The sequence below is a fragment of the Labeo rohita genome, chromosome 2 (genome assembly GCF_022985175.1).
Source record: "Labeo rohita strain BAU-BD-2019 chromosome 2, IGBB_LRoh.1.0, whole genome shotgun sequence".
NCBI lineage: Eukaryota > Metazoa > Chordata > Actinopteri > Cypriniformes > Cyprinidae > Labeo > Labeo rohita.
Window position 1 is genome coordinate 21,992,452 of NC_066870.1, and position 25,070 is coordinate 22,017,521.

Genomic DNA, 25,070 nt, shown 5'->3' on the forward strand with positions numbered 1-25,070 from the left:
AGCTTCTTATCTAGCAAAACGATTGGTCATTTTCTAAAAAACTGATATGCTTTTTGACCACAAATTCTCATCTTGCACTAGCTTTGCAACTTCATCTCATTTTCTCCTTCAAAGTTGTCCGACATCATTGTCTTACCTTCTTTTGTAAATAGCGTTTGACTTTCTTTGACATTCATTTGTAAACAGTGGGTCGGTACTTCCACCTACGTCACATGTGCGTAAATAAGTAATGCGTGAGGTCGAACTAGTGCAAGATGAGCGTTTGTGGTTTTTAGAATGCCCAATCGTTTTGCTAGAGAAGACCCTTATTCCTCGGTTAAGATCGTGTAGAACCCTTTGAAGCTGCATTAAAATTGCAATTTGGACCTTCAACCCACTGGGTCCTATTGAAGTCCATTATTTGGAGAAAAATCCTGGAATGTTTTCCTTAAAAATCTTAATTTCTTTTTGACTGAAAAAATGAAGACGTGAACATCTTGAATGACATAAGGGTGAGTAAATTATCAGGAATTTTTTATTCTGGTAGTGAACCACTCCTTCAAAAATGTTTTTGGATTTTAAACAAAAAAACATTATTTGTAAAATAAAGAGCACAGAATAGCTAAATAAAAATTAAAAGCATTTTCAGTAGCACTCTCAGATTTTTGGACACACATTATATATAATAAAACAAAATGGGGAAAAAGCAATCTAGCAACATTAAATGTTACTTTCATGAACTTACTCTCCTAGACTTCAGTTGGAAGGCAGTGAAAGGGAAAAGGGAGGAAAGGAGTCAGAAATGCATATGTCAGATTATTATTACTGCAGCGTGCATAGAATAAAAATAAGAGCAAATCTAACATTACAATATTCACAGCCGCGTTCGAGGATAATACAGCGCAGAACATTGTTATTCAATCGAGACCAGAGACGTCCGGTTCAAATGGACATCAACTCCAAACAAAACACATAAAAGATCAAACGCTGGGCTCTACAAAAGAGCTTGTGTTGTCACTGCCTGACCCTCATGTCCATGTTTCCTCTCTCTCATAAGAACGTGTACACTTGCACACAAACACTAAAAACCTACTTCACATGTCTCATTGAGGTGGTAAATGTCATGACAAACTGGACATGAAAAGCTAATTCATAATCGGACTCACATCTTTAATGCTGAGTACAGCATGTAAATCCATTGTTGCATACAAAGATGATTCTACATGGCGTTTATGGAAGGGATTGGCACTATTTTGATAAATTACCCTCTGTAATCAGTAAATCAAAGACTGAAAGGTCTCATCACACCATTGTGGATTAAAGCTTGAGAATATGATGTACCTACCTCTTTCTGGTCCAGTTGTAAAGACGATTTAATGAGGTCTCTGAGAGCCGTGAGCTGTTTTTTCTCTTCGTCCTGGGTCTGTTTTATCTGACAATACAAATGTAATGTGATAAAATATGGGCCGAAATAAACAATATAAAACAAACACATCATTTCAAGATGTTTCGTAAGAGTAAACACTTTCTTGAGAATGCACTGCTGGTGAACTTTTATTACGTTCGAAGGAACAGTTGATTTGAGCTATACTTTTTTCTGTCTCAATATGAGATAATATTTTACTGTCATAGACTCATATGTTAATAACGCTTGTCTCATGATACCATACTTAATATAATCATAACGTTCTCACAAGTAGAGCTGCATAACAGCGGAACTAACAACATATTAACAGAAAAGAGCAAAAAATATTATGAAATGAAAGGTTAACTAACATTATAGAGATCAGCTGCTAATTTCTCAATATACTGCTTCAACTTGTCAGCAGTTTTCAAGCCGTCCTGGAAAAAACTGGAGAAAAAACACAAGAAGTCGTTCAGCATTTACTTGATCAAAAATAGTAATACAGTGAAATATTATTACTTGTTAAAATAACAGTTTTTTATGAATATATTTTAAAATTAAGAAATTTATTCCTGTGAAGAAAAAGCTAAATTTTCAGCTTTTTTGTTAAAACCACAGCTACTTTTTTCAGAAATCTTTGATTAATAGAAAAAAACATTATATGAAGTAGAAAACATTTGTAACATTATAATTGCCTTTACTGTCACTTTTGATCTTGTGTCCTTGCTATATATTACAATATTAGTAATTTTATTTCACGGCAATGATATAAGGTGTTTATGAAACCATAGAAATTTCATAATTCTTGTCACCATTGTCATTATTACAAAAAACTAACACTAGTCTAAATTAAAAAACTCTATCTCAGTGAAGACAAGTAAACAGTCTATGTTTAAATAAGAATAAGAAACTAATTATGGACTAAAAAACTACAGTACAACAAATAAGTAAGACATTTTACATACATAAAAATACTGCATATTCTTCACTGTGTACATTAAATATACTTTTCTTCTCATTAAAGTTACAGAAGTGATTTAGTCAAAAGCAGTGAGAGATTTTCTCCCTTTTGTTGTTTGATTAACATGAATAAGAAACAGCAGGAATATTAGACTGCTGTCACTTTAAGAGCTGCCCGGACCCAATATACTGTTGCACATGTTTTCATTCTCAGCTGTTTGCTTTCACTTAAGACTTAAATTACTGTGTTTGAGGATACTTGCAAAGACGGGCATTTTGACACACAAGCATGTGTATTTAACTGTTCAAGACCTATAAAGCAGCAAAAATAACTCTCGTTCAACACTCTATGAACACCGTTTCTCTTTTCACTGCTGATTGCATTTCAGTGGCTTAAAATTACTTATTTCAAACCCCAATGCTTAAAAACTAACAAACAACGAGTTTTTGTGACCATGTAGCACAGCAACATCATGTGAGCCTGTAACCACAACAGAGATGATAGATAGGTTGGCAAATTTCTACCGGTTAATCGCGTCTACCAGTATATCGCCCACCTTTGGTGTATAAAAGGATCAATTTAAAATAGGAAAAAAAATTCTTACAACCCCAAAACTTTGATTGGTAGTGTAAATTTAATAACTCTTTAAAGATAATATATAACCACTTCACCACAAATACAGATATCTGAACTCATCTAGGAGACAATTCTTAGGAATTACACTAACAGACCTTAGAAGAGGATTCTAGGATACTCACTTGCACTGTGCATGATAATACTTGATGAGATTCTGGAGGAGATCCACTCCCTTCTTGGTCTTAATCTCGTTCACTTTGATCAGGTACTGTTGGGAAGCATGGAGAATAAAGCACATAAAGACACTGGTCTGTTAACAGGAAAATACATTGACGCTGCACCCTTCTAAACACACACACATGCTTTGAAGTGGTTTAAGTGGCTCAACTACAAGGATTGTGTTTGAATGCTCCACCCAACCACATCTGGTATAATTCAGATAAATAAAATAGAGGGGAACACTTTAGCCTACATCAGCTGATATAATAATTTATACAACAGTGCTTTTCCTCGAATCTGATTGGCTGAGAAGAGTGTGATATTCTAGTGATAACAGAACTCCAGCCGTTTCACTGTTTGTATGACTCCGCTTGTGTGTACTTCTCACAGTGAGTGTCATGGTAGACATCCTGATCCACTATAGTTTTATAAATAAATGTTTTTATGTCAGAATGTAGTTTAAAGAATTTTTGAGACAAGAATGTAATTGTGTAAATTGGGTAATTGGGTAAAAAAATCTTTTTTTTATTATATTTTTGGGGGGTTTTATGATTTTTTTATTATTAGACAGGACAGTAGAGAGCAGACAGGAAAGTATTGGGTGGAGAGAGTGGGGTGGGATAGGCAAAGGACCTCGAGACGGCAATCGAACTCGGGTCGCCGTGAGCACAATTATGCTACATGTCAGCGTACTAACCACAAGGCTATTGGCGCCGGTGGTTTTGGGTAAACCTAACGGCAGTCTTTGGTCTCATTAAAGGAGAAGTTCGCTTCCAGAACAAAAATTTTCAGATAATTTACTCACCCCCTTGTCATCCAAGATGTTCATGTCTTTCTTTCTTTAGTAGTAATGATTAGTTATAATTAAAAAGTATATAAATTGTATTATTCTTATGAAAATTACTGATCGTTTCGCTAGATAAGACCCTTCTTCCTCGGCTAGAAACATTTACAGCCACATTTGGGATCGTTTGAAGCCGCACTTAAACTGCATTATGATCAAAATCGGGGCACCATACCAGTCCATTATATGGAGAAAAATGCTAAAATGTTTTCCTTAAAAAACATAATTTCTTACGACTGAAGAAAAAAAGACATGAACATTTTGGATGACAAGGGGGTGAGTATATGATATGTGAATCTTTGTTTTGGAAGTGGACTTCTCCTTTAAAATCCTGATATAATTTTTGTTTCAATCTCGAAAATGACCAAATGCAGTACTGCAGACGTGATCTCCAGATAAATTCATTTTGGATATGTGTGTACAATATGTATAAAAACAGCTAAATTTAATGTAAAATTATGTTTAAACATAAAGCTGGTCTGACATCCTGGTACGTCTATACACAAGCATATTCTGCACCTGAATATACAAAGCCCACTGTTGCTTGACTCATGAATATTAATCAGGTTACGTGAATGGATGGTTCAGCAATGTTACCTAGCAACGTCAGAATGGCCCAATTAATATTCATGAGCTAAGACACTGCCAAGCCATGATGTCTCAAGCAGCCACTTCCTTCACAACTTTTCAGAATACGAATGTTTCTAAAAAAGCTCCTGGCCTTTCACAACACCACAAGTTAGAGAAGACATCACGACAGAAGAGAACAAGAGACAGTCGCTGAACAATCAAGACTAGCACCAAGCTAACTTTTCTCAGTGGAACGAGGAGACAGAAAGTTTCAATTTTTACAAGCCCACACACCTCACACATCTGCAGTTGAAAGATCCTCCGTTCCTTCTCCATCTCCTCTGCGATTTCTGCGCCGGTGATCTCTGTACGGATCATGCCGTGCTGCTTGGCATGTTCCCTCTTCTCCTTCTCAATCTTTGTGCTACAACAAAAAGGCAAGAAACAGAGGATGACAGAGAACCAACGAGCTTAAGATCAGCTTGAGGTTACCGCAAGTGGCTCTTTCGCTATGATGATGACATATTGTTGTGTTTGAGCATAGCCATAAAATGGCTGTATATCACTACATTACATTAAACAACCATTTGCATACATGACAAAAGACTATAAACACACAATAATGATACTTACAACTTGGTCTCATAGTCTTTCCAGGCCTTGTCGAACGGCTTTTTAAGATCCTGTGTTGGGAAAATAAAATAAATAGCGCAGGAAGCAATTAGGTTTACTGTGTAGAGTTATAGACCATTTTTCACAGTTGTTAAACTGAACACATTATTATACAATGTAAAGCACCAAAGAAATCAAGAGATTTGATCACTACTCTAAAACTCACTGCACTGATGTAGAGAAGTGACTGATATGGACTGTGGTAATGCAATTGCTTTATCAGATTTTCCCACTCTCAGGAATCTATTCTCTGGACATAATGACGTTATTCACTTCGCTACTATCCAAATGTTCATCTGCTCTAATAATAATTGATCATAAAACACACGCCTGTGTTTTGGCCGAGTCCTTTTGGAGTGTGTTACTTCACCTGAGGTGTATCAGCTTGCTGGCTTCTTATAAAGGGCATGAGCATAAATTTGTTTACAGCATGAATATATTCATACTGCTGAAGCAGAACCCAGAAGCTTACAGCGGTTTATGCTTCTGAATACATATAAGTCAGAGTACAGAGAGATGTGACGGGTCTCCCTCGGTGCTGTTCCGCACTTTTATGTAGTTTGTCATTCATGTTTCTGTTTTTTAGAGTTCCCATCTATTATGCTGTTTTACACATCAAATGCTGCTAGAAGCTTGAAGCTGAACTATAGCTGGATATATATAAGTACATTTTAAAATGCAGGAACTAAATTTAGATTATATTTATAAAGTATATTTATATAGTAGAAAAAAAGAAAAGAAAAAAATATATACATTTTTATTACTGTATATATTACTGTTTGTTTATTTATTTATTTAACATTTTTCAGGTCAATTCAGATTTTCTATTAATTAAAAATTTGAGATTAATTCTGTATGTATTAAAATGTAAGTAATAATAATAACAATAATTTGTCTATATCTATATCTATATATAGCATTTAATTATTTATCAGAATTTAGAATTAACTGAAAATCTGAATTAACAACTATATATGTATATATATATATATATATATATATATATATATATATATATATATATATATAAATTTATTTTATTTTATTTTATCTTTCAGGTAAATTCAGATTTTCAGTTAATTTTCAGTTAATTCAAAATATACATAGCATTTCATTTTCTTGACAGATTTTTGACTGAAAATCTGAATTAACTAGAATATATATATATATATATATATATATATACACACACACACATACATTTAGCCATTTTGTAATTTTGTATATATATATATATATATATATGTATATTTAGTCATTAAGTCATATGTATATTATTTTTGTATTTTAAGATTTTGAACTGACTAAAAAAATCTCACTTGAACAGCAAAAAAGAAAAGTTACTAATTTTGTTATTTTTAGCCCATGTTATAACATTTAGCAATTAATCATTTAATAACACTAATAACATTGTAGCAAATCTCTAAATAAATATCCACTTTGCTATACTGCAAATTATAATCTACATTTAAAATGAGAGATTTTAGTTTTAAGTGTATCCAAATTAATTTGAATTAATTCTTTTGACAGCTTCAAAAAATACAGATTATTTACTAACTGTAAACAGAAAACAGATCAAACATTTGCTATATATATATATATATATATATATACATATATATATATATGCTTGTTTTTTTCCCACTATATCCACTATATTGAGTTCTGCTGTAATTCCGATACAACTGAAAATAAAGGCTGTCTTGTGTTTTGTCTTCATTTTCTCATACAATTTAAGAGTTTCTGAGTGAGTCCTGGTTACACATACAGGAGCACTGGTGTAGGTGCCTTTTTAATGTTTTCTGAATCATCTGTTCCATTGCAGGAAAGATTTTAGAGAGAGCTGATAATGTCCTCCAGGGACGGCACTTATGCCCTTCAACTGCCTCTGACTCTGTCAATAAGGGCTTTAGAGAACGGTTTCATTTCCGCTGAGTAAGAGGGTAAAAGAAAGAGAGAGACAAAGTATGAGCGAGATAAGAGAGTGAGAGAGAAAGAATGGGGGCTGGTAGGTATGTATCTTCCGTCTACCGAGCAAAAAAGTGAAGCCTCATCACTTCCACTCAGAAATTCAGCTGATGCTGCAGCGGCTCTTAGCCTGGGTCATGCTAATGTGAAAACAATCAGACAGCCTTTCCAAAACCGCTCAGCGTGAGACGGCCCTACACTTAGTGTAAGTAATTTTCACAATCACTACATGTTTGCCTTCGAGCCTGAGACATCAACAAGCAGCTGACAGGAGTGGTCAGTCTGACGCCTGAGCTCTTTACCCCAGTCAACCAGTAAACACTTCAAAACGACTGAGTCAAAGGGCCTCGAACACTCCTACACTGTTTACTAGCGCTAACAGTGGCCATTCCTTCAGCACTGTGTTTCATAGAGGACAGCGGCGTGAAGAACCCTATAATTTAACTCCAACCAGATTTACAGTGTGCGTTTTTTGGTCTAAAGGGATTCATTTAAAGCGGGTATGGAGCAGTAAATCAGGGTGTTCCTCAGAGGGGGCCTTTCCAATTAGTTTAGTCCAGAGACAGGGATGTAAATCTTACCCCCTTCACTCCCTTCAGATCTCCTTTGAGCAGAGAGTCCAGGGTGAAGATGACATTGTGGCTGAGACTCTGGAGCTGAGAAGGAGAATCAGAGGAGAAATCATATCAGAAAACTGTAAAATAAAATAAAACTAAATATTAAGACTAAGAAAAGAAGATAAGAATAAAACAAAATAAACAGTCCACTATCCCTCACCAGGTTCTTGAGGAGAGCAGCCAGTTCCTTGATAAGGCCAGAGAATTTGATGAAGGCTGTTCCCAGATCAGAGTTATCTCGGCTGATGAAGTTGCTGCCAAACTTGTCCAGTGCCTGTCCATAATTCTCCTCATTCTGCACATGTTCTGATGAGAATAAGAACAAATCATGCATATAATTATAGTATTGGAATACACTTTACAACCCAACTACTGTTAAAAAATCATAAGACAAAAATCAAATTAAAAATGACCCTAGTGGGTGAAGTCATATCAAAATGGTGGCCATTTCTAATGTTAGGTGTGTTTGGCTTGAAGAGGCGCTGGCAGACAAATCGGTGTATGATATCAAAGCACTTATGGAGCCGTCTGCTCTCTAATCGCTCTTGTGGTACACTGATGTCATACAGCAATCCGTCTGCTCAGCGCTGTTTTAAGCTGAACACACCTATTTAAATACCATGTACATGTGAAGGAAGAAAAAGAATTCCTCAAATCCCTGTACATTTGTCAACTAGGACAGCTTCCTGTGTAAATCTCAACCCACAGGATGTAAACTAAACCAATAATAGCCTTTTCAATACAAATATGCACCATGGGCACAGACAGAGAGTGTGCTCAAGGTCATCAGCACCCACAGGAAAACAATGGAAGTACCCCTTAAAGGGATAGTTCACCCAAAAATGAAAACTCTGTCATTAATTACTCACCCTCATGTCGTTCCAAACCTGTAAGACCGTCGTTCATCTTCAGAACACAAACTAAGATATGAAATCCGAGAGCTTACTACCTTTCTAGGCCTTGAACGTGGTAGTTGCGTTGCTGTCTATGCAGGGTCAGAAAGCTCTCGGATTTCATCAAAATATCTTAATTTGTGTTCCAAAGATGAACGAAGGTGAGTAATTAATGACAGAATTTTCATTTTTCAATCTCTTTAACAATTTGTCCAAACCAAAAACACACACACACACACACACAGTCTTTTGTTTAATAAGGAACATGAAAAGAAGTTCTAGTATTACCATCTTCAGTGCCATATTTAGGGTCTCCATATATTAGGAAACAGTATTGACACCACCAGCATCTGGGATTGATTCATCAGCTTCCCATAGTTCCACACTGGGACCCCAGCCCATGACAGGATGACATTATTAGGTCATTTGTCTTGTTGAGTGGAGCCAAGAGATCTGGTATCCTGAAATAGGGGACTGTCATCTTCTTTAAATGAACAGCTAAGAAGGTTTACTGCAGCCTTTCTGGACTCAGAGGAACAACATAAGGGAACCGCAGTGATAAAGGTGCTGATTTAAAGTACTGTATAAACCAGGGGTTGACAACTTTTTGTGGATAAAGTGCCATTTTTAATTTTTCTGGCTAACCACTGTGCCAACCCCCCTTTATTATTATTATTTTTTTAATACATGCTGTTTTTACACAGTACGTAATCATTTTTAAATGTTCAGATAAAAATCTGTGTTTAGTTATTATACAAACAGTGCAGAACCTTAAAGGCATAGGTCACCCAAAAAAATTCTGTCATTAATTATTCAACCTCATGTTGTTCCAAACCCGATGACCTTTGTTCATCTTCAAAACATTTAAGCTCAATTTAATCGAAGCTCTCAGAAATATCTTAAACTGTGTTCCGAAGATAAATGAAGGTATTACGGGTTGCGAACCCCATAAGGGTGAGTATTTGGTCTTGGCGGAATAGATTTGCTGAACTGCTACTGCTGCATGCTTTAAAGCAAGTACAGGAACTTGCTACTGCCAACACATACTGGTATTGAAGACATAACGCTCAAAAAACATATATAATAACCTGAGCAGATCTATACAGGTGGAGCTGGGGAGGTGGAGGGTTTCAGAGAAACTTTCTAGTGCAGTGTGTCTCAAACAAAAAAAAAGAACCACCTCAGAAAACATTTGGCTCTCCAAGTACCACCAAAATGATGAACATTAACTATTCAGCTACAGCTCCACACAGTTCAAAAACAAGGCAGTCTTATTCCTAATAAACAATATTTTTATATTTTTATCAGCTACTTTACAAAATATTTTTTGATGAAGATTAAATTAAAATGTTTTGTACCTAAAAGTTAAACAAAACTGTACTGAACTTAAATGTAAAAAAAAAAAAACTCAAAGATTTAAATGTATTGTGTTTTAACATTAATTTATATTTAATTTAGTGATTCCTCTATGTAACACTAGTACTTGTACAACACTTTGAGAACCACTGCTCTAGTGAATACTAACCAGTTATTTAAATGTAAAACAGCAAGCTCACTGACTGTGTATGCAACATGAACCAATCAACCAACTGCATTAACAACCCATCTAGAGTTACATGACAGAACTTGGCGTTAATACTAATATAAGCTATTAGATTTTAAAAATCACTGCAAACATTCAGTTAACTTTCAAGACTTCTGAAGATAAGTAGATCTCGCATGTCACAGACGGATTAAAAGGTGGCAGACAGATCTAAACAAGACTGTAAGCAAAGTGACATGAGCAGACCTCTGCAATTCACCAGAGAATAAAAGCCCCATGCCAAGTGTCGAAAGCTCAGGTATTAATCATCAGGAGCCGATTAGAGTGCTTACTATACAGTCACATCTGATTAAACAGGATTGTGACACACAGGCCACCTGCAACGCACACAGCAGAGAGTCGATAACACAGCGGGCGCCCGTTTGCATCCTCTGCCTGCCGCCCACAGTAACCCTCAACACTTAATGGCATAACGTGAGACATCCACACTTCAGGAAGGCATCAGTGAGCAGAGTGATGTGTGTCGTGAGCAGCCGCATTCAGTTGGAGCTGCTGTGACTTCATTCACAAAGGTGACATTCTGCCGGCATTTGCTGAATCGTGACGGGGATATCTCTGCATTGCTGAAGAGGTGTAGAGGACGAGTGATCTCTAAGGCATACTGAGGTCAGAAAGAGGTCAGCCAATCAATCCGATCAAGCACTGCAGCTGACAAGAGGAAGTCTTACATATTACATCATTTAAAATGGGGCTCATGTAGTCCCAGTCATGTCCTATCAGTATAGCAATCAGCTGGGAAGCTGGGAAGACCAGCTGGGAAGATTTCTAGACTCAGGAACAACCTGAGGGAATCTAAGAGCATTAAAAGTGCTCATTCAAGGCGATGTGAAAACCATTAAAGGGGTCATCGGATGCCCATTTTCCACAAGTTCATATGATTCTTTAGGGTCTTAATGAAGAGTCTATAATATACTTTGCTTAAAAATTCTCAATGGTTGTGTAAAACAACATCCTTTTTACCTTGAAAACATCAGCTCTGCAAAAATCATCCTATTGTTGAGGCTGCTTTAAATGCAAATGAGCTCTGCTCGCTCCGCCCCTCTCTTCTCTCTGTGGAGAGATGAGCCTGTTTACTTTAGCCGCATTTAGTCGCTAAACTTGCTAACTAGCACATTATTAGGAAAAAACCCTTATACTCACTTCTGCTGTAAGTGAAGCTGGATCACGAATGATTTGCGCGAACATAGACGGATATATGTAGATCGGGAGGCGCATTCCCTTCACAAACAAACGTAATCTACTGCATCTTCAGCGGCTCAGATGTCGGGAGTAAATGACGACCAATGTTCATTATTACATCAACACAACACCTCAATCGCTCAATCGGAGATCTTCTTGTCTAACTTACATCCCTGCTCCGACATTGAAACAAAGAGGTCGGACTGTTACAGCTGATCTGAGGTAAGACGCTCATGTCAATCAACTATGGCGGGAGCGGCCTCTGTCGGCGTGACGCCACAACGACAGAATTAGCATGATAATATCATGTATCAGCGATCTCACAGGCAGAGGATAGGACCCAACACTACTGTAGTGTCAACTTTATCTTTCTTTTTTTTTAAGATCTATTTTTTGGCCTTTTTTGTGATAGGACAGATTAGAATTGACAGGAAGTAAAGTGGGAGAGAGGGGGAGGGTAGGATCAGGAAAGGTCCCACAGTCAGGAATCGAACACGGGACGCTCGGAGCGCAACAGTGCTATATGTCGGTGCTATTTCTTAATATATCCTTAACTATAATGGAGCAGACGGAACTTGCTGCTGTACTGAAGCACCGTTTAAGCTGTTCACCAATCGCAACACACTGGGACAGCAAACCAATGACAACACATTTCATTTTTTCGGAAGGCAAGCCTTCATCAAACCTGGGACTAATCGAGCCATTTGCACCAGGCTGGGGAGAAAGGTACTGTAAAAAAAAATCATTTTTTGAACCACCAAGCATGAGATCATGTTCTAGTACACCCCCAAAACAAAATCAAGACTTGTTACTTGTTTTCTTTTTATTGATTTTTAAAAATCTCTTCTAACACTAGCATTCTTTATTATTTTTCTATTCTTTTGACTTGTTTTCTTTTTATTATAAAAAATTACCCTCTAACACTAGTGTTTTCTATTCTTTTTCTATTCTATCTACTTGTTTTCTTTTTATTTATTATAAAAAATACCCTCTAACACTTGCATTCTCTATTCTCTATTCTACTAATCTGTCTACTTACTTTCTGTTACATATTATTGCTATTTTGTTGTTTTTTATTGCTTCTATTGTCCTCATTTGTAAGTCGCTTTGAATAAATTATTAAAATGTAAATGTATTATCATTGGTAGTAGTAGTAGTAGTAGTAGTAGTATTGCTGCTATTAATAATAATAATTATGATAATTTCATAATTTCTGTAATTTCTTGTCTGAAAGCCCTGTATAATTAGGCTGCTTTTGATCCCAGTAAAATGCAGTTCTTAAGACTTGTTTGGGTGTTAAAAGGTTAACCCTTGAATAAACTCATAACAAGGTTGCTGATCAAACAGCACAAGAGCCAAAGACGTCCCACCTAAATATGTATGGCTGTAGCAGTGCTTTTATCATCTTTTTAGTCTTTTCATACTTTCATAGTCTAGTCGTCCATTGTGACCCATCTCTAGGTCACACAGCAGCAGAACACATTTGTCTGTCCTGTTTTAGAGTCCTAAATATACTTACATCCTCATACTGTTTGGTGCTCAGTCTCCAGCCCTGATCCCAACCCTGCATATGTCAATGTCTTTGCCAATTTCAGGGCCACAGGAGACGCCTGAGTGTAAATATCAAGCGTTACAAAGCCTCGACTAAGCAGGCCTTGATATTTGTCATCTGGACTGTGTGCTTGGCCAGTATGAGAGGAGTGACATTGAAAAGAGAAGAGACTTGATGAGCCAAAAACCACAATGTCATGAGATAGTCCGGAGGATTTCCTGACCTTTAACGCTAATTTACTCTAGAGGGCATGTAAGCATTCAAGTTTCCTTAGAAGGAATTGGGGAAGAAATGGTAACAAGGAGCCTGTGAAAAGTAAGCACTACGGCAATTCATGTTTCCATGGTAACAGCGACTTCTCACTTCAGGATTGTCAGTTAGAGTAGGAATTTGTCAATTAAACAAGTTCAAAATCACTTTGACCTCCTTTACAGCCATGCGCTGTATCAAAAAGTAGCTTTCTCTGGAAACTCTAAAGCATATTTTAATATTTCTAGAATTACTGTTGAAGAGCTGGGTCAAAACTCACCTTGACCCGAGTTGTAGATTGCTTTGACTGATTTCTTGACCTTTTGTAAAGCTGTTCGGTCCTGGTCCAAAGCCTAGAGAGGCAGACAAAAAGAGAAGAGGATGGTTATAAAACACAGCTAAAAAAGGTCTGTGATTCATTTATGATTCATGATCTTAGAATTCCAGAGGAACTGCATCACTGGCCACACCTCGAGGGGCAAAACCAGACATTAGGAATCTCATAATCACAAGCTGCAAGCCTTGGAGGCATTTCCAATACTCAAATAGCCCAACAGGTGGAGAAAATGTCAGAGATATTCCTTGTAAGACCAAACTAACGACTGTGAAAGGCAATATTTGAACATTAAAAGTAATATTGGTTACACGTAATTCAGCTAAGTAATAAATGTAATCAACATTAGACAAAATCTTCTCAGAAAATGCAGCCTGGAGTGGCTAAATTTGATGGATAATAGGTGCACAACTTAACATACCAGTGACAGACCCTTGACATGCAGTTTCCTAGCAACCGTGGCAGCACGAGGATGGGGAGAACCCCTCGACCACACTTCATTGACACAGTGTGGATATCATTTCAAAAATCACAACTGCTGTGAAACTGAGAGCATAGCGAACAGGACATGCCTCTGAGGGTCTCAGCTCATCGAAATCTCTTAAAATATTTTAATGAATGACATTAAACAGCAGCGTGTTAACGAATACTATTTCCTCCGAGCAGCCCACTTACCTTCTATCTACATGTTTCAAAGCTGGTATGATTATTTAAGGTCTTCATGAAACATACTTTGGTTAAAATTCCTCATTGTTTATGTAAAACAACACCCTTTTTACCTTTTCGAAAACAGCTCTGTTCACAGCGAACCAAACGGGGCATGTCTTTTTAAATGATAATGAGCTACTGCTCACTCCACCCCCTCTTCCGTTTTTTGTTTATTTGAAGGCGCATTACCATCAAAAACAAAACTAATCCACTGCGTTCTCAGTGGCTCTTATGTTCACTTTTACATTCAACCAGGGTTGCCAGGTTTTCACAACAAAGCCCGGTCAATTGCGTTTCGAGGGGGGGGTCCCCAGGTAAACATTTTTTGGTGGGGTTCCTCTGTAAAAATTAGCATTTTAGAGGCTAAATATTACATTATTGAGGTCGCTTCAACCCGTGGACATGAAAAACAACCCGCAGCAAGAGTATGAAAGTAGCCCAATTCCACAGGAAAACCACAAACTTGGCAACACTGCTTTTAACTACAAAACACATGCATTGCTTACGAGACGTTGTCGCTACAGCTGCTTGAGCGCAGAGAAAATGGTGGACAGTGTACTACTGGCTAAGGGGAGAAATATGCTAATATGGGACAGTCCGTCAGCAGGCGCGGAGCCTGAGCATTATGACATCATAGTGCTCAGAAAATCAAAACACTTAATAATTGAGAATGTTTAGGTTTTTCGGGATAAAAAAAGGGGTGAATGGATTTTTGTCATTGTAGGGTGGTTGTGTGCACACACTGTCCAAGACACATTTATATGCAAACACCATGTAAAAGTGAATTTTGCATCCGATGTCCCCTTTAAAAGAAAGAAACCATATATGAACTGCTAGGAATTCTTTGCTTTACTCTTTTACACTTTGAACTTGTATCCTGGCTGATGCCCTCCTCCCTCCTTGATTCTATCAAATGTGCGTCTCTCTGGATAAAGAAGGAAATTATGCAAGTGTCGAGAATACAGGCAAGCTGACTCAGAGCAATTATCTTGTTATCATGGGAATAAGCAGAAAATAAAATCAGAGTCAACTTTTGGCCAAAAAATTGTATTTTACTAATTGACTTTGTTAGTTATGGAAAGCAGATTTAGGACATTCATTGAACACAAACAACACGCTTTGGCATTCATAATGCATTCATGTGCTCTGTTTCAGCTGGTGGCTAACAGATGTGTGTCCTAATAGCCACAGCTACCAACACAAACACTCCTCCCAAACACACACACCCAAACATACCCAAAAATAATCTGTGGTGTCTCTAAAGAAGCCCTTCAATTGTGATTAATGAGAAAGACAGAGCTTAAGGCCACAATTTGAAAGCAAATCCCTCAACATTCACGACAGCTCTCTGAAAATAAAAAGTACAGGGAAGAGGAGTCTTTAACATTTTCAAAGGCCTTGGTTAATATTGATACATATTAATTTACTACTAAATAAACGTATGAACATAGTTTATCATGAATTGTGAAGTTATTAAAGGGACAGTTCACCCAAAAATGAAAATTCTGTTATTAATAACTCACCCTCATGTCGTTCCAAACCCGTAAGACTTTCAATCATCTTCAGAACACACATTAAGATATTTTTGATGAAATCCGAGAGCTTTCTGATCCTACATAGACAGCAACGCAACTGACAAGGACCAAAAAAGGTAGTAAGGACATTGTTAAAATAGTCCATGTGACATCAGTGGTTCAACCACTCAATTTTATGAAGCTACTTTTTGTGCGCAAAGAAAACAAAAATAACATGCTCTCGTGAACATTCATTTTAAGATTCACACACAAGAGAAGAAATTGTTGAATAAAGTTGTCATTTATGTTTTGTTTGTGCACAAAAATTATTCTCGTAAGGTCTTACGGGTTTGGAATGACATGATGGTGAGTAATTAATGACAATTTTCATTTTTGGGTAAATTATACTTTTAATAATTTAGCTTTGGTTTAAATGAATATTGTTTCTTTTCATTTTAAATGAAATGATAATTAGCATACATCCTGCTGCAGCAGAACTATAGCAAACCCCCTATTGAAGAATTACTGTATAATTTACGGTTGAAGTCAAAAGTTTACATACACCTTGCAGAATCTGCAAAACATTAATTTTACCAAAATAAGAGGGATCAATCAAAAGGCATGTTTTTTTTTTATTTAGGACTGACCTGAATAAGATATTTCACATAGAAGATGTTCACATATAGTCCACAAGAGAAAATAGTTGAATGTATAAAAATGACCCCGTTTAAAAGTTTACATACACTTGATTCTTAATACTGAATGATTTGAATGATCCACAGCTGTTTTTTTATGTTGTTATTGTTTAGTAATAGCTGTTCATGAGTCCCTTGTTAGTCCTGACAATTAAACTGCCATCTTCATTCTTCATTCTGTTCAAAAGTTTACACCCCTGACTCCCTATGCATTGTTTTTCCTCTAAATTACTAAACAAAAAAAGACAACAGCACAGTTTTAAGAATCAAGCGTATGTAAACTTTTGAAAGGGGTCATTTCTATAAATTCAACTATTATTTTCTCTTGTGGACTATCTGTAAATGTTTTTTTATGTGAAATATCTTATTCAGGTCAGTGCTAAATAAAAAATACCATGCATTTTGTATGACCCCTCTTATTTTTGTAAAATAATTAACATTTTGTAGATTCTGCAAGGTGTATGTAAACTTTTGACCTCAACTGTATCTTATTTGTTCTACTGTTGAGCTGTGATATTAGCTCAAGCTAATCAGATGCAAATACAGTCATTTTAAATATGCAAAAGGGACAAAAAGTGTGAATGATAAAAATTGCAAATTTTATACTGATTGCAGCTGAGTTGCCTGGAAAACCTTGAGAGGAGACATGTCATTTCTAATCGTCTGTAGACTGATGTCCTGCTATATGTTTAGGGATGAGTTGTGTTTCTACAAACCACTCATTGTGTTCATGTACCTCCTCCTACAGTGAACACAAAGCATGCTGAGGCAGAGAAATAATGAGCATTTGGACAGCTGTGGCACACTGATCAAGAACCCGTGGTGATGAAAGTAGAAGTTTTGAGCCGCTCACGTGATAAATGATTTCCCTCTGTGGCCATTCTCTCATTTTCTTGCAGCTATGTTTGGACATCGGTACACCAAAATTGGACTGCCCACTGTGGTCTGGGGAGAGACAGACTCGTCAGGTCGAGACTCCTCTGAGCTTTTTTTATCCTTGGTCATTTCCCTTGTTATTTCATTGTTATGAGCTACAACATCCTGTAGCAATATACCAGGATTTAAAGGAACACTGGGCAACAAGCATTTACAAACAATTACATCGTGAACAAGTGAACAAAAGTGAACAAAAAATCACTTTCAGCAATGCACTTAGCAGGCAGCACCGCAAACAAACATCCAATGTCTGAAATTACAGTTTCAATGCAGCCTCAAAGGAGTCTACACGATCCCAGCCAAAGAATTAAGCGTCATATATAGTGAAACGATTGGTCATTTTCTAAAAAAAAAAAAAAAAGAAAATTAATATACTTTTTAACCACAAATGCTCATCTTGCACTAGCTCTGCATATGACTCCACACATTACGTAATCACGTTTGAAAGGTCACGCATGGTTAGCTCTTTGTCTGTGTACTCTGGATCAAAAAGGTAGGGCGAAAAAAAAAAATGTCCTCCTCTGACAAAATTGTGTGACATCATTGTTTTTTATGAAGGGCATTTGACTGTGTTTACATTCGCTTTGTAAACACTTAGTCAGTACTTCCGCTTGTGCTTAAAACATTATGCAGAAAATGACCGATCATTTCACTAGACAAGACCCTTATTCCTCGGCTGGGATCGTGCAGAACCCTTTGAAGCCACACTGAAACTGCAATTTGGACCTTTAACCCGCTAATCCTTACTGAAATCCACTACATGGAGAAAAATCCTTGAATGTTTTCTTCAAAAACCTTAATTTCTTTTTGACTGAAGAAAGAAAGTCATGAACATCTTGGATGACATGGGGGTGAGTAAATAATCAGGGAATTTTAATTCTGGAGTGAACTAATCCTGTAATCAAAAATACAATAAAAACAGTAATATTGTGAAATATTATTAAAATATCTATATTTTAAAATGCAATTTATATCTGTGATGGCAAAGCTGAATTTTTAGAAGAAATTACTCCAGACTTCTGTGTCACATGATCCTTCAGAAATCTTACTATTAAACATTTCTTATTAGTAAAACAGTTACATTTTTGTGGAAAATGGGAAACATTATTTACAGGATTACTGATAAATAGAAAGAAGAAAAAGACAAAAGAATAAAAAGAACAGCATTTATTTGATAAAAATATGATTGCAACATAAATGTCTTTACTATGATTTTTGATCAATTTAATGCATCCATGCTGAATAAAGAATTCATTTCTTCTGAAAAATTTTTTACTGACCCCAAACTTTTGAACAGTAGTATATACTAGGGCTGCCCTCAACTAAAGATTTTTCTGGTTGACTAGTAGTCGTTCATTTTAAGCATTTGTCGACTATCAGTCACAAGTTTATTAATAAACCATATAAATCATAATAATAAACCTTTAATTGTCTAATAAGCACTCAAGCGCACGTAAACAAAGCTTACCACTGCACAGATATAATAATTATGAATGTGTCATGGAAAAACAACAAACAGCACTGCATCAACGTTTTAACAATTTATTAATAAACTAGCGTTTTCTTTGTTTTCGGCTTAAGAGATGAAGTCGGCGAAACTGACTCGTCATCTCCGCAGTAGTGATGCACCTGTATGCATGTTTCATATGGATTACATAATCTAAGAATCTTTGTTTTGTATTTGAATTGGTTCATTTGAAAGTAGACATTTCACTCTCTATAGATATATTTTTCATGTCTGTAAGGCAAATAGAGCACAGAGCTTCGAAGTGACGCGCTCAAGTTCAGAGAGACCGAGATGGCAGAAAGCACATCCTGTTTGCTTTCATTATTTTACAAAAGCACAACGTTTCATTGTTATTCTGGGTGCACACAAATAAACGTAGAGTCTTTACAGATTTGAAAGATGTATTACTCTTATGAACAAAAAAAACAACAAAGTATTTTAAGAGCAAGGGACCGCATCTGCGCCTCCATTGGTCATGCAGTAAGCGCGCTACTATTCAGCTACTCCACACAAACACTTGAATAGTGCACATTTTTGTAGGTTAATATTAGATTGACCAGCAATGTAAAAGTTGCTACTACCTACATCTTTCAGATGATAAACCATATTTGAGATCGATGAATGATAGGTGAGTGTATGGATGTCCTGCCCCATGTACAGTATTCCCACATAACCCAGCCGTTGTCATCTTCGTTGCCACTTCCGGTGGATTTTTTTTTCCGCCACTGAGCGACTAATAAAATTGTAGTCAATCAAGCCTCTTCTCGTCAACTATCAGGGGGTAGCCCTAGTATATACTAATTCACTTCACCCTGTAAGTGTGAAGTTTCAATCTCCTTATGTAGGACCAAGAGGGTAATATCATTACACAACTAATTACAACAATCTAACCAAGTCCTCAAATGGTCTTGTAGGCTATTATGCGTGACCGCAGCGAAGAGAACAGTGAATCTGAACATTGCAGACACGATAAAGCTCAGCAGGTGACATCTCCATTATGATCTGAATAATCTCTCAACCTTATGAGTTTGAACCACTTTAATACCATCTAGCTTTGTTCTACATCTGACATTATCCTTTAACAGATTTATACACAGTAGCCAAACTTCCATTTGCAATGAACAGAAAAAAGCTGATGAGATATTCTTAAAAAAAAAAATCACCTTCTGTGTTCCACTAAGGAAGCAAAGTTATACAAAACGACATGAAGGTGAGCAAACAGTGCCAGAAATGTCATTTTTGCATAAGTATTTCCTTTATGGTCAATCAGCTACTTGAATTATATGCGGGGGGTTTTTTCAGTCCAATACCATTCTGGATCCTGAAGAGAGACCAAAATGAAATACAGCACTATAGTTATTATACAGGGAGCAAGTTAAGTGCCCTGTTGAGAACAAATGCAACATTACACTCACTGGCACCATAACAATATGACACTCTCAATAAAGGGCTACTTTGTCCTTCCATGACTAAGCAATTTGCCTCTTTATGACGGGACAGACGGCAGTAACGTGCTAATACTCGTCTACAGTACTCACAACAAACCTTGACCCGATGTTCACCCACTCAACCGATGGGCATCGCTGAGCCCTTGGCTCTCTTCCTGGAGCGCTCAGTAATCCCAGTCTAAATTGAAAGCACCTTTCATGACAATATCTCAAAATGGGTCAAATAATGCTTTTTGCCAGGGAAAAAAAAGCAAATAATAAACTAAAGAAACGAACAATTCATCTGGACAAATCTCCAAATGGTAGGTCCCTCAGAAACAAGATACTGGTGGAAAAACAGTGCTATAATACACTTTTACTGCCGCTCAAAGCAACCACAATCCATTAGATTCACACGAGGAACAACTAGATCGATATTGGACTTTATCAAGACAGCCAATCGAGAAGACCAACACAGGCCTGCCAAGCAAGAAAAGACACTCTCTATACAGCCTGCCAACTAGAAAACTTTTTTCCAGGGCTTGAACATACTGCCATGTGCACATTTAGGTCAGGAGAGACCTGCACCAGCTATCAGCCACAAGAAACATGAACTCCTTAAGGAATTACTTCTTGCTGCCAAGCCAAAGCCAGCAGACTTGACTGGGGCTGCGGAGAGGCAAGGGAAAGAGCTCAGGCCAAAGTTTCATGGGGTTTATGAGTCAGAACTACAGGCCAAGGGTGATCCAACTTTATTCTGTCTGTTTTTATTACAATAACTGTGGAAGAAAAGGATACAAATGACCGGGAGAAACGCAATGGAAACATTACATGAAGTCAACACCCTGATCACTGAGCCACCAAACACCCACAGGCCTGGCAAGCACTGCTCCAGTGCTGGCACTGAGTGAATCTGTGGCTCTAGATATGAGAAGAACAGGTCATTGTGTAAATTATGGTCTGTTTGGTTCGTACCCATGGCTACGGACCCTCTGATACTCATGCAGAATGCTAGGTATGCCTTTGCTTCTGAGGAATCCATGTTCTGTCCAAGTCTGATTAACAAAACACAGACACATACACGTAAACACACTGACACAAAGACATACAGAGAGAGCCTGGTGGAAACTCTCGTAGAACTCTAGAAGAAACACTGGGGTCAACGCTTTCAAAAATGCAGGGAGAAAACCCTGAAAGCGGACTGATGTCACAGTGCTTGTCATATTTGTTCACAGCTGCAGTATTGCGAAATACTAGACATAAATCAGTTGATATTTTTATATTTAAATTAAAGGGTTCATTCACTCAAAAACGAATTACTCATGTCGTTCCAAACCCGTAAGACTTTCGATTATCTTTGAAACACAAATTAAGAAATTTCTGATGAAATCCAAGAGCTTTCTGACCCTGCATAGACAGCAATGCAACCACCACATTTAAGGCCTAGAAAGGCAGTAAGGACATGGATAAAATAGTCCATGTGACATCAGTGGTTCAACCTTATTTTTATGAAGCTACGAGAATACCTTTTGTGCTCCAAGAAAACAAAAATAATGACTTTATTTAACAATTTCTTTAATGACAGAATTTTCAATTTGGGGTGAACTATCCCTTTAACTCTGGACCACTGAATTATTGAAAAATGAATGCACATGAATGTTTTTACCAAATATTGTCTGCAATGATTTGATACACATTAATGAATTTGAAATACAGTAATATTGTGAAATATTATTACAATTTTAAATAACTGCTTTCTATATTAATATACTCTGAAATGTAGTTTTTTCCTGTGACGGCTAAGCTAAATTTTCATCAGCCATTACTGCAGTCTTTAATGTCACATGCTAACATGCTGTTTTGGTCCTCAAGAAATGTTTCTTACTGTTATCAATGTTGAAAACAGTCCTGCTGCTTAATATTCTTGTATATTAAGTCACTTCTCACTTCAGTATAAAGTCACTTCTTCGTCTATTAAATGCATTCTTGCTGACTAAATGTATTTGTTTCTTTTAAATGACACCAATCTTTTGAATGGTGCTCTATGTGTTTTTTTTGTTGTTGTTGTTGTTGTTTTTTATTTATTTATTTTTTTTTTTTTACTGTACTAGGGCTGTCACTAATGATTATTTTGGTAATTGAGTAATCTGTCGATTATTCTGATGATTAATCAAGTAATCATGTGATTATAAATAATTTTTTGTAGTAATAAAAATAGACTTAAAAGTGAACATTTTAACATAGCTTTTAAAATGACTTTAATTTCAAATATAATAGCAATGAGGCAATAATTAGTTCAAATAAAGTATCAAAAGCAAGTAATCTTATGGTTTTACTGAACAAAACTGTTAAAATACATAATGTATAATAAACAACTGAGCTAATGTACATTACGCATTATAACAAATGCCTGCAGAGGGCGTCAATGACCTGACGATTGTTTTTACACTTTACTGCATGATCTAATCTGTTTAATATTGACTCAACAGTAATTCAAATGACCACACAATCTTTAATATTTGGCCATTTCTTTACGACAGAAAAGCTACAGCCACTGTAATTTCTTGGATATGTGGACATCAAAACATGTAAACGCAGAGTGAGGGTTTAAGCCTTTATTTTGAAATTGCGATGATCAGTTAGCATATTCAGAAATGTAATGATGTATTCTCCTGTGGTTGCATAGGTTTATAAATGATTTACCTTACAAATCTGATGAAATGGCATATGCCACTTCCGGTATTTTGCCGATTACTCGACATAGAAATAGAATAAATCGAATACTCGGATAGAATCATTGCAGCCTTAGACTGTACCCAAGCATAAAAACACCATATTACATTCACAGGTATTTAAGAAACATGCTAATTCACACTATGCTACTATTCTACTTGCTGTGTTGGAATGTCTGTTTTTGTTTTGGTCTGTTTGATTCCGCCCACTGCCAGTTTAACCAATAGTATTTTGACACCCCAGGTTGCCAGTTGGTGGAAAACAGCATATTGAAGCCATAGAAGGCAGCAAATGAACTGGCTCAGAGATCGATCTAAAAAGCCTATGCATTCATCTAAAAAGCTATATGACCAGAGGCATATTAAAACGTGGATAAATCAACTCATAAGCTTACAGTGTAAGGCTTGTTACATACTGCACCTTTAATGAATGGACTTGAATGAATGACTTTTCACACATGCAGGGAATGCCATTCCTGTCATCCACTTGCTTGACTGTCGTCCTTCAGATGAGACGTTAAACCAAGGTCCTGACTCTCTGTGGTCATTAATAAAACCCAGGATGTCCTTCGAAAAAGAGTAGGGGTGTAACCCCGGCATCCTGGCCAAATTTACCCACTGGCCTCTGACCATGGCCTAATCATCCCCATATTCTGATTGGCATCATCACTCACATCTCCTCTCCACCAATAAGCTGGTGTGTGGTGGGCGTTCTGGCGCAATATGGCTGCCGTCGTATCATCCAGGTGGATGCTGCACATTGGTGGTGGTTGAGGAGATACCCCCTTCTATGTAAAATGCTCTGAGTGCCCAAAAACGCGCTATATAAATGTAAGGAATTATTATTATTATTATCCGGCCGACTGTAAACTGTTGTCTTTAGATCAGGGCGGACAAATTCCAAAGGAAATTTTTTCCAGAAGACTTCTCCACCCATCAAACTAAACTTCTACTTGAAAAAATAACTATGTGCAGTCTTTTCCAAAAGGCTGGAATTCCCAAAACAAAACAATGCATCTGTGTTCATCTATAAGGTCAAATGAGGTCTTCCTCCACAAATACCTAAAACGGTCCTCTACTAAAGCTGTTCCAAAAAAATATATTTTTAGCATTAGCGGTGCCAGTCAGAGCAGGGTGGCCTTTGTTGAAAGAAGGGTTGGTCAGCCCTGAAGGCCGGCGAAGAAGACAATTCGTCCATGCCTGAGAGTGCGTCTGGTGACCTCAACGCAAGGACACGAGACGCGGCATGCTGTCTCTCCCTCAGCTGCTGCATGCGCTTGTATAACCATCCAGCTGAGCTCGGCCTGGACAGTTCTCAAATGACAGACACACAGCACAATCACAAAGCAGCAGAGCCAGAGCCAACAGCAGCAGCACTATTATTCTGCTGACTAACACTAAGCAGCCACTGTTCAGTAATCACAGACTGCTACACAGACTTCTGACTGATAATGACATAACCGCCAGTCAAACGCTCATGAAAGGGATAGTTCACCCAAAAAGGAAAATTCTGTCATTAATTACTCACCTTCATGTTGTTCCAAACCTGTAAGATCTTCGTTCCTCTTTGGAACACAAATTAAAGGGGAACTATTATGCAAAAATCACTTCTATAAGGTGTTTGAACACAGTTGTGTGGTCGCAGTGTGTGAAAACAACCAGCCTATAATGGTAAAAATCCACCCTCACATTTTTTTATAATCCCAAAAAATCATAAACAATCTCTCTGAAAACACGATTCCAGATTTCTGCCCTATTAGCAAAGACACAGCCCTGAGTGAGAAGCAGCAGTTGGCCATTGAAGTTCTTTTGCTGTAGCTGTTGGAGATATACAATATAAGTGCCAAAGAAGCATTACAAATGTTGTGTTTTGGGATACACTAACGACATAGGAGTCTCCATAGACTCCTTCCAACTGAGCCGCTGAGGA

The 25,070-nt window shown here is 37.1% G+C and overlaps 1 protein-coding gene across 2 annotated transcripts in view; it reads right to left on the reverse strand.

The window, feature by feature from the left end:
* asap1a (ArfGAP with SH3 domain, ankyrin repeat and PH domain 1a) overlaps positions 1-25,070 on the reverse strand; it is a 59,759-nt gene that overhangs the window by 23,109 nt on the left and 11,580 nt on the right. For both annotated transcript variants that reach the window (XM_051131604.1, XM_051131596.1), the window contains exons 4-11: positions 13,568-13,640; positions 7,972-8,117; positions 7,776-7,850; positions 5,188-5,237; positions 4,849-4,978; positions 3,104-3,189; positions 1,756-1,831; positions 1,325-1,411 (exon numbers count right to left, since the gene is read on the reverse strand). In XM_051131604.1, coding sequence (XP_050987561.1) covers positions 1,325-1,411; positions 1,756-1,831; positions 3,104-3,189; positions 4,849-4,978; positions 5,188-5,237; positions 7,776-7,850; positions 7,972-8,117; positions 13,568-13,640 — 723 coding nt within the window. The remainder of the gene's footprint in view (positions 1-1,324; positions 1,412-1,755; positions 1,832-3,103; positions 3,190-4,848; positions 4,979-5,187; positions 5,238-7,775; positions 7,851-7,971; positions 8,118-13,567; positions 13,641-25,070) is intronic.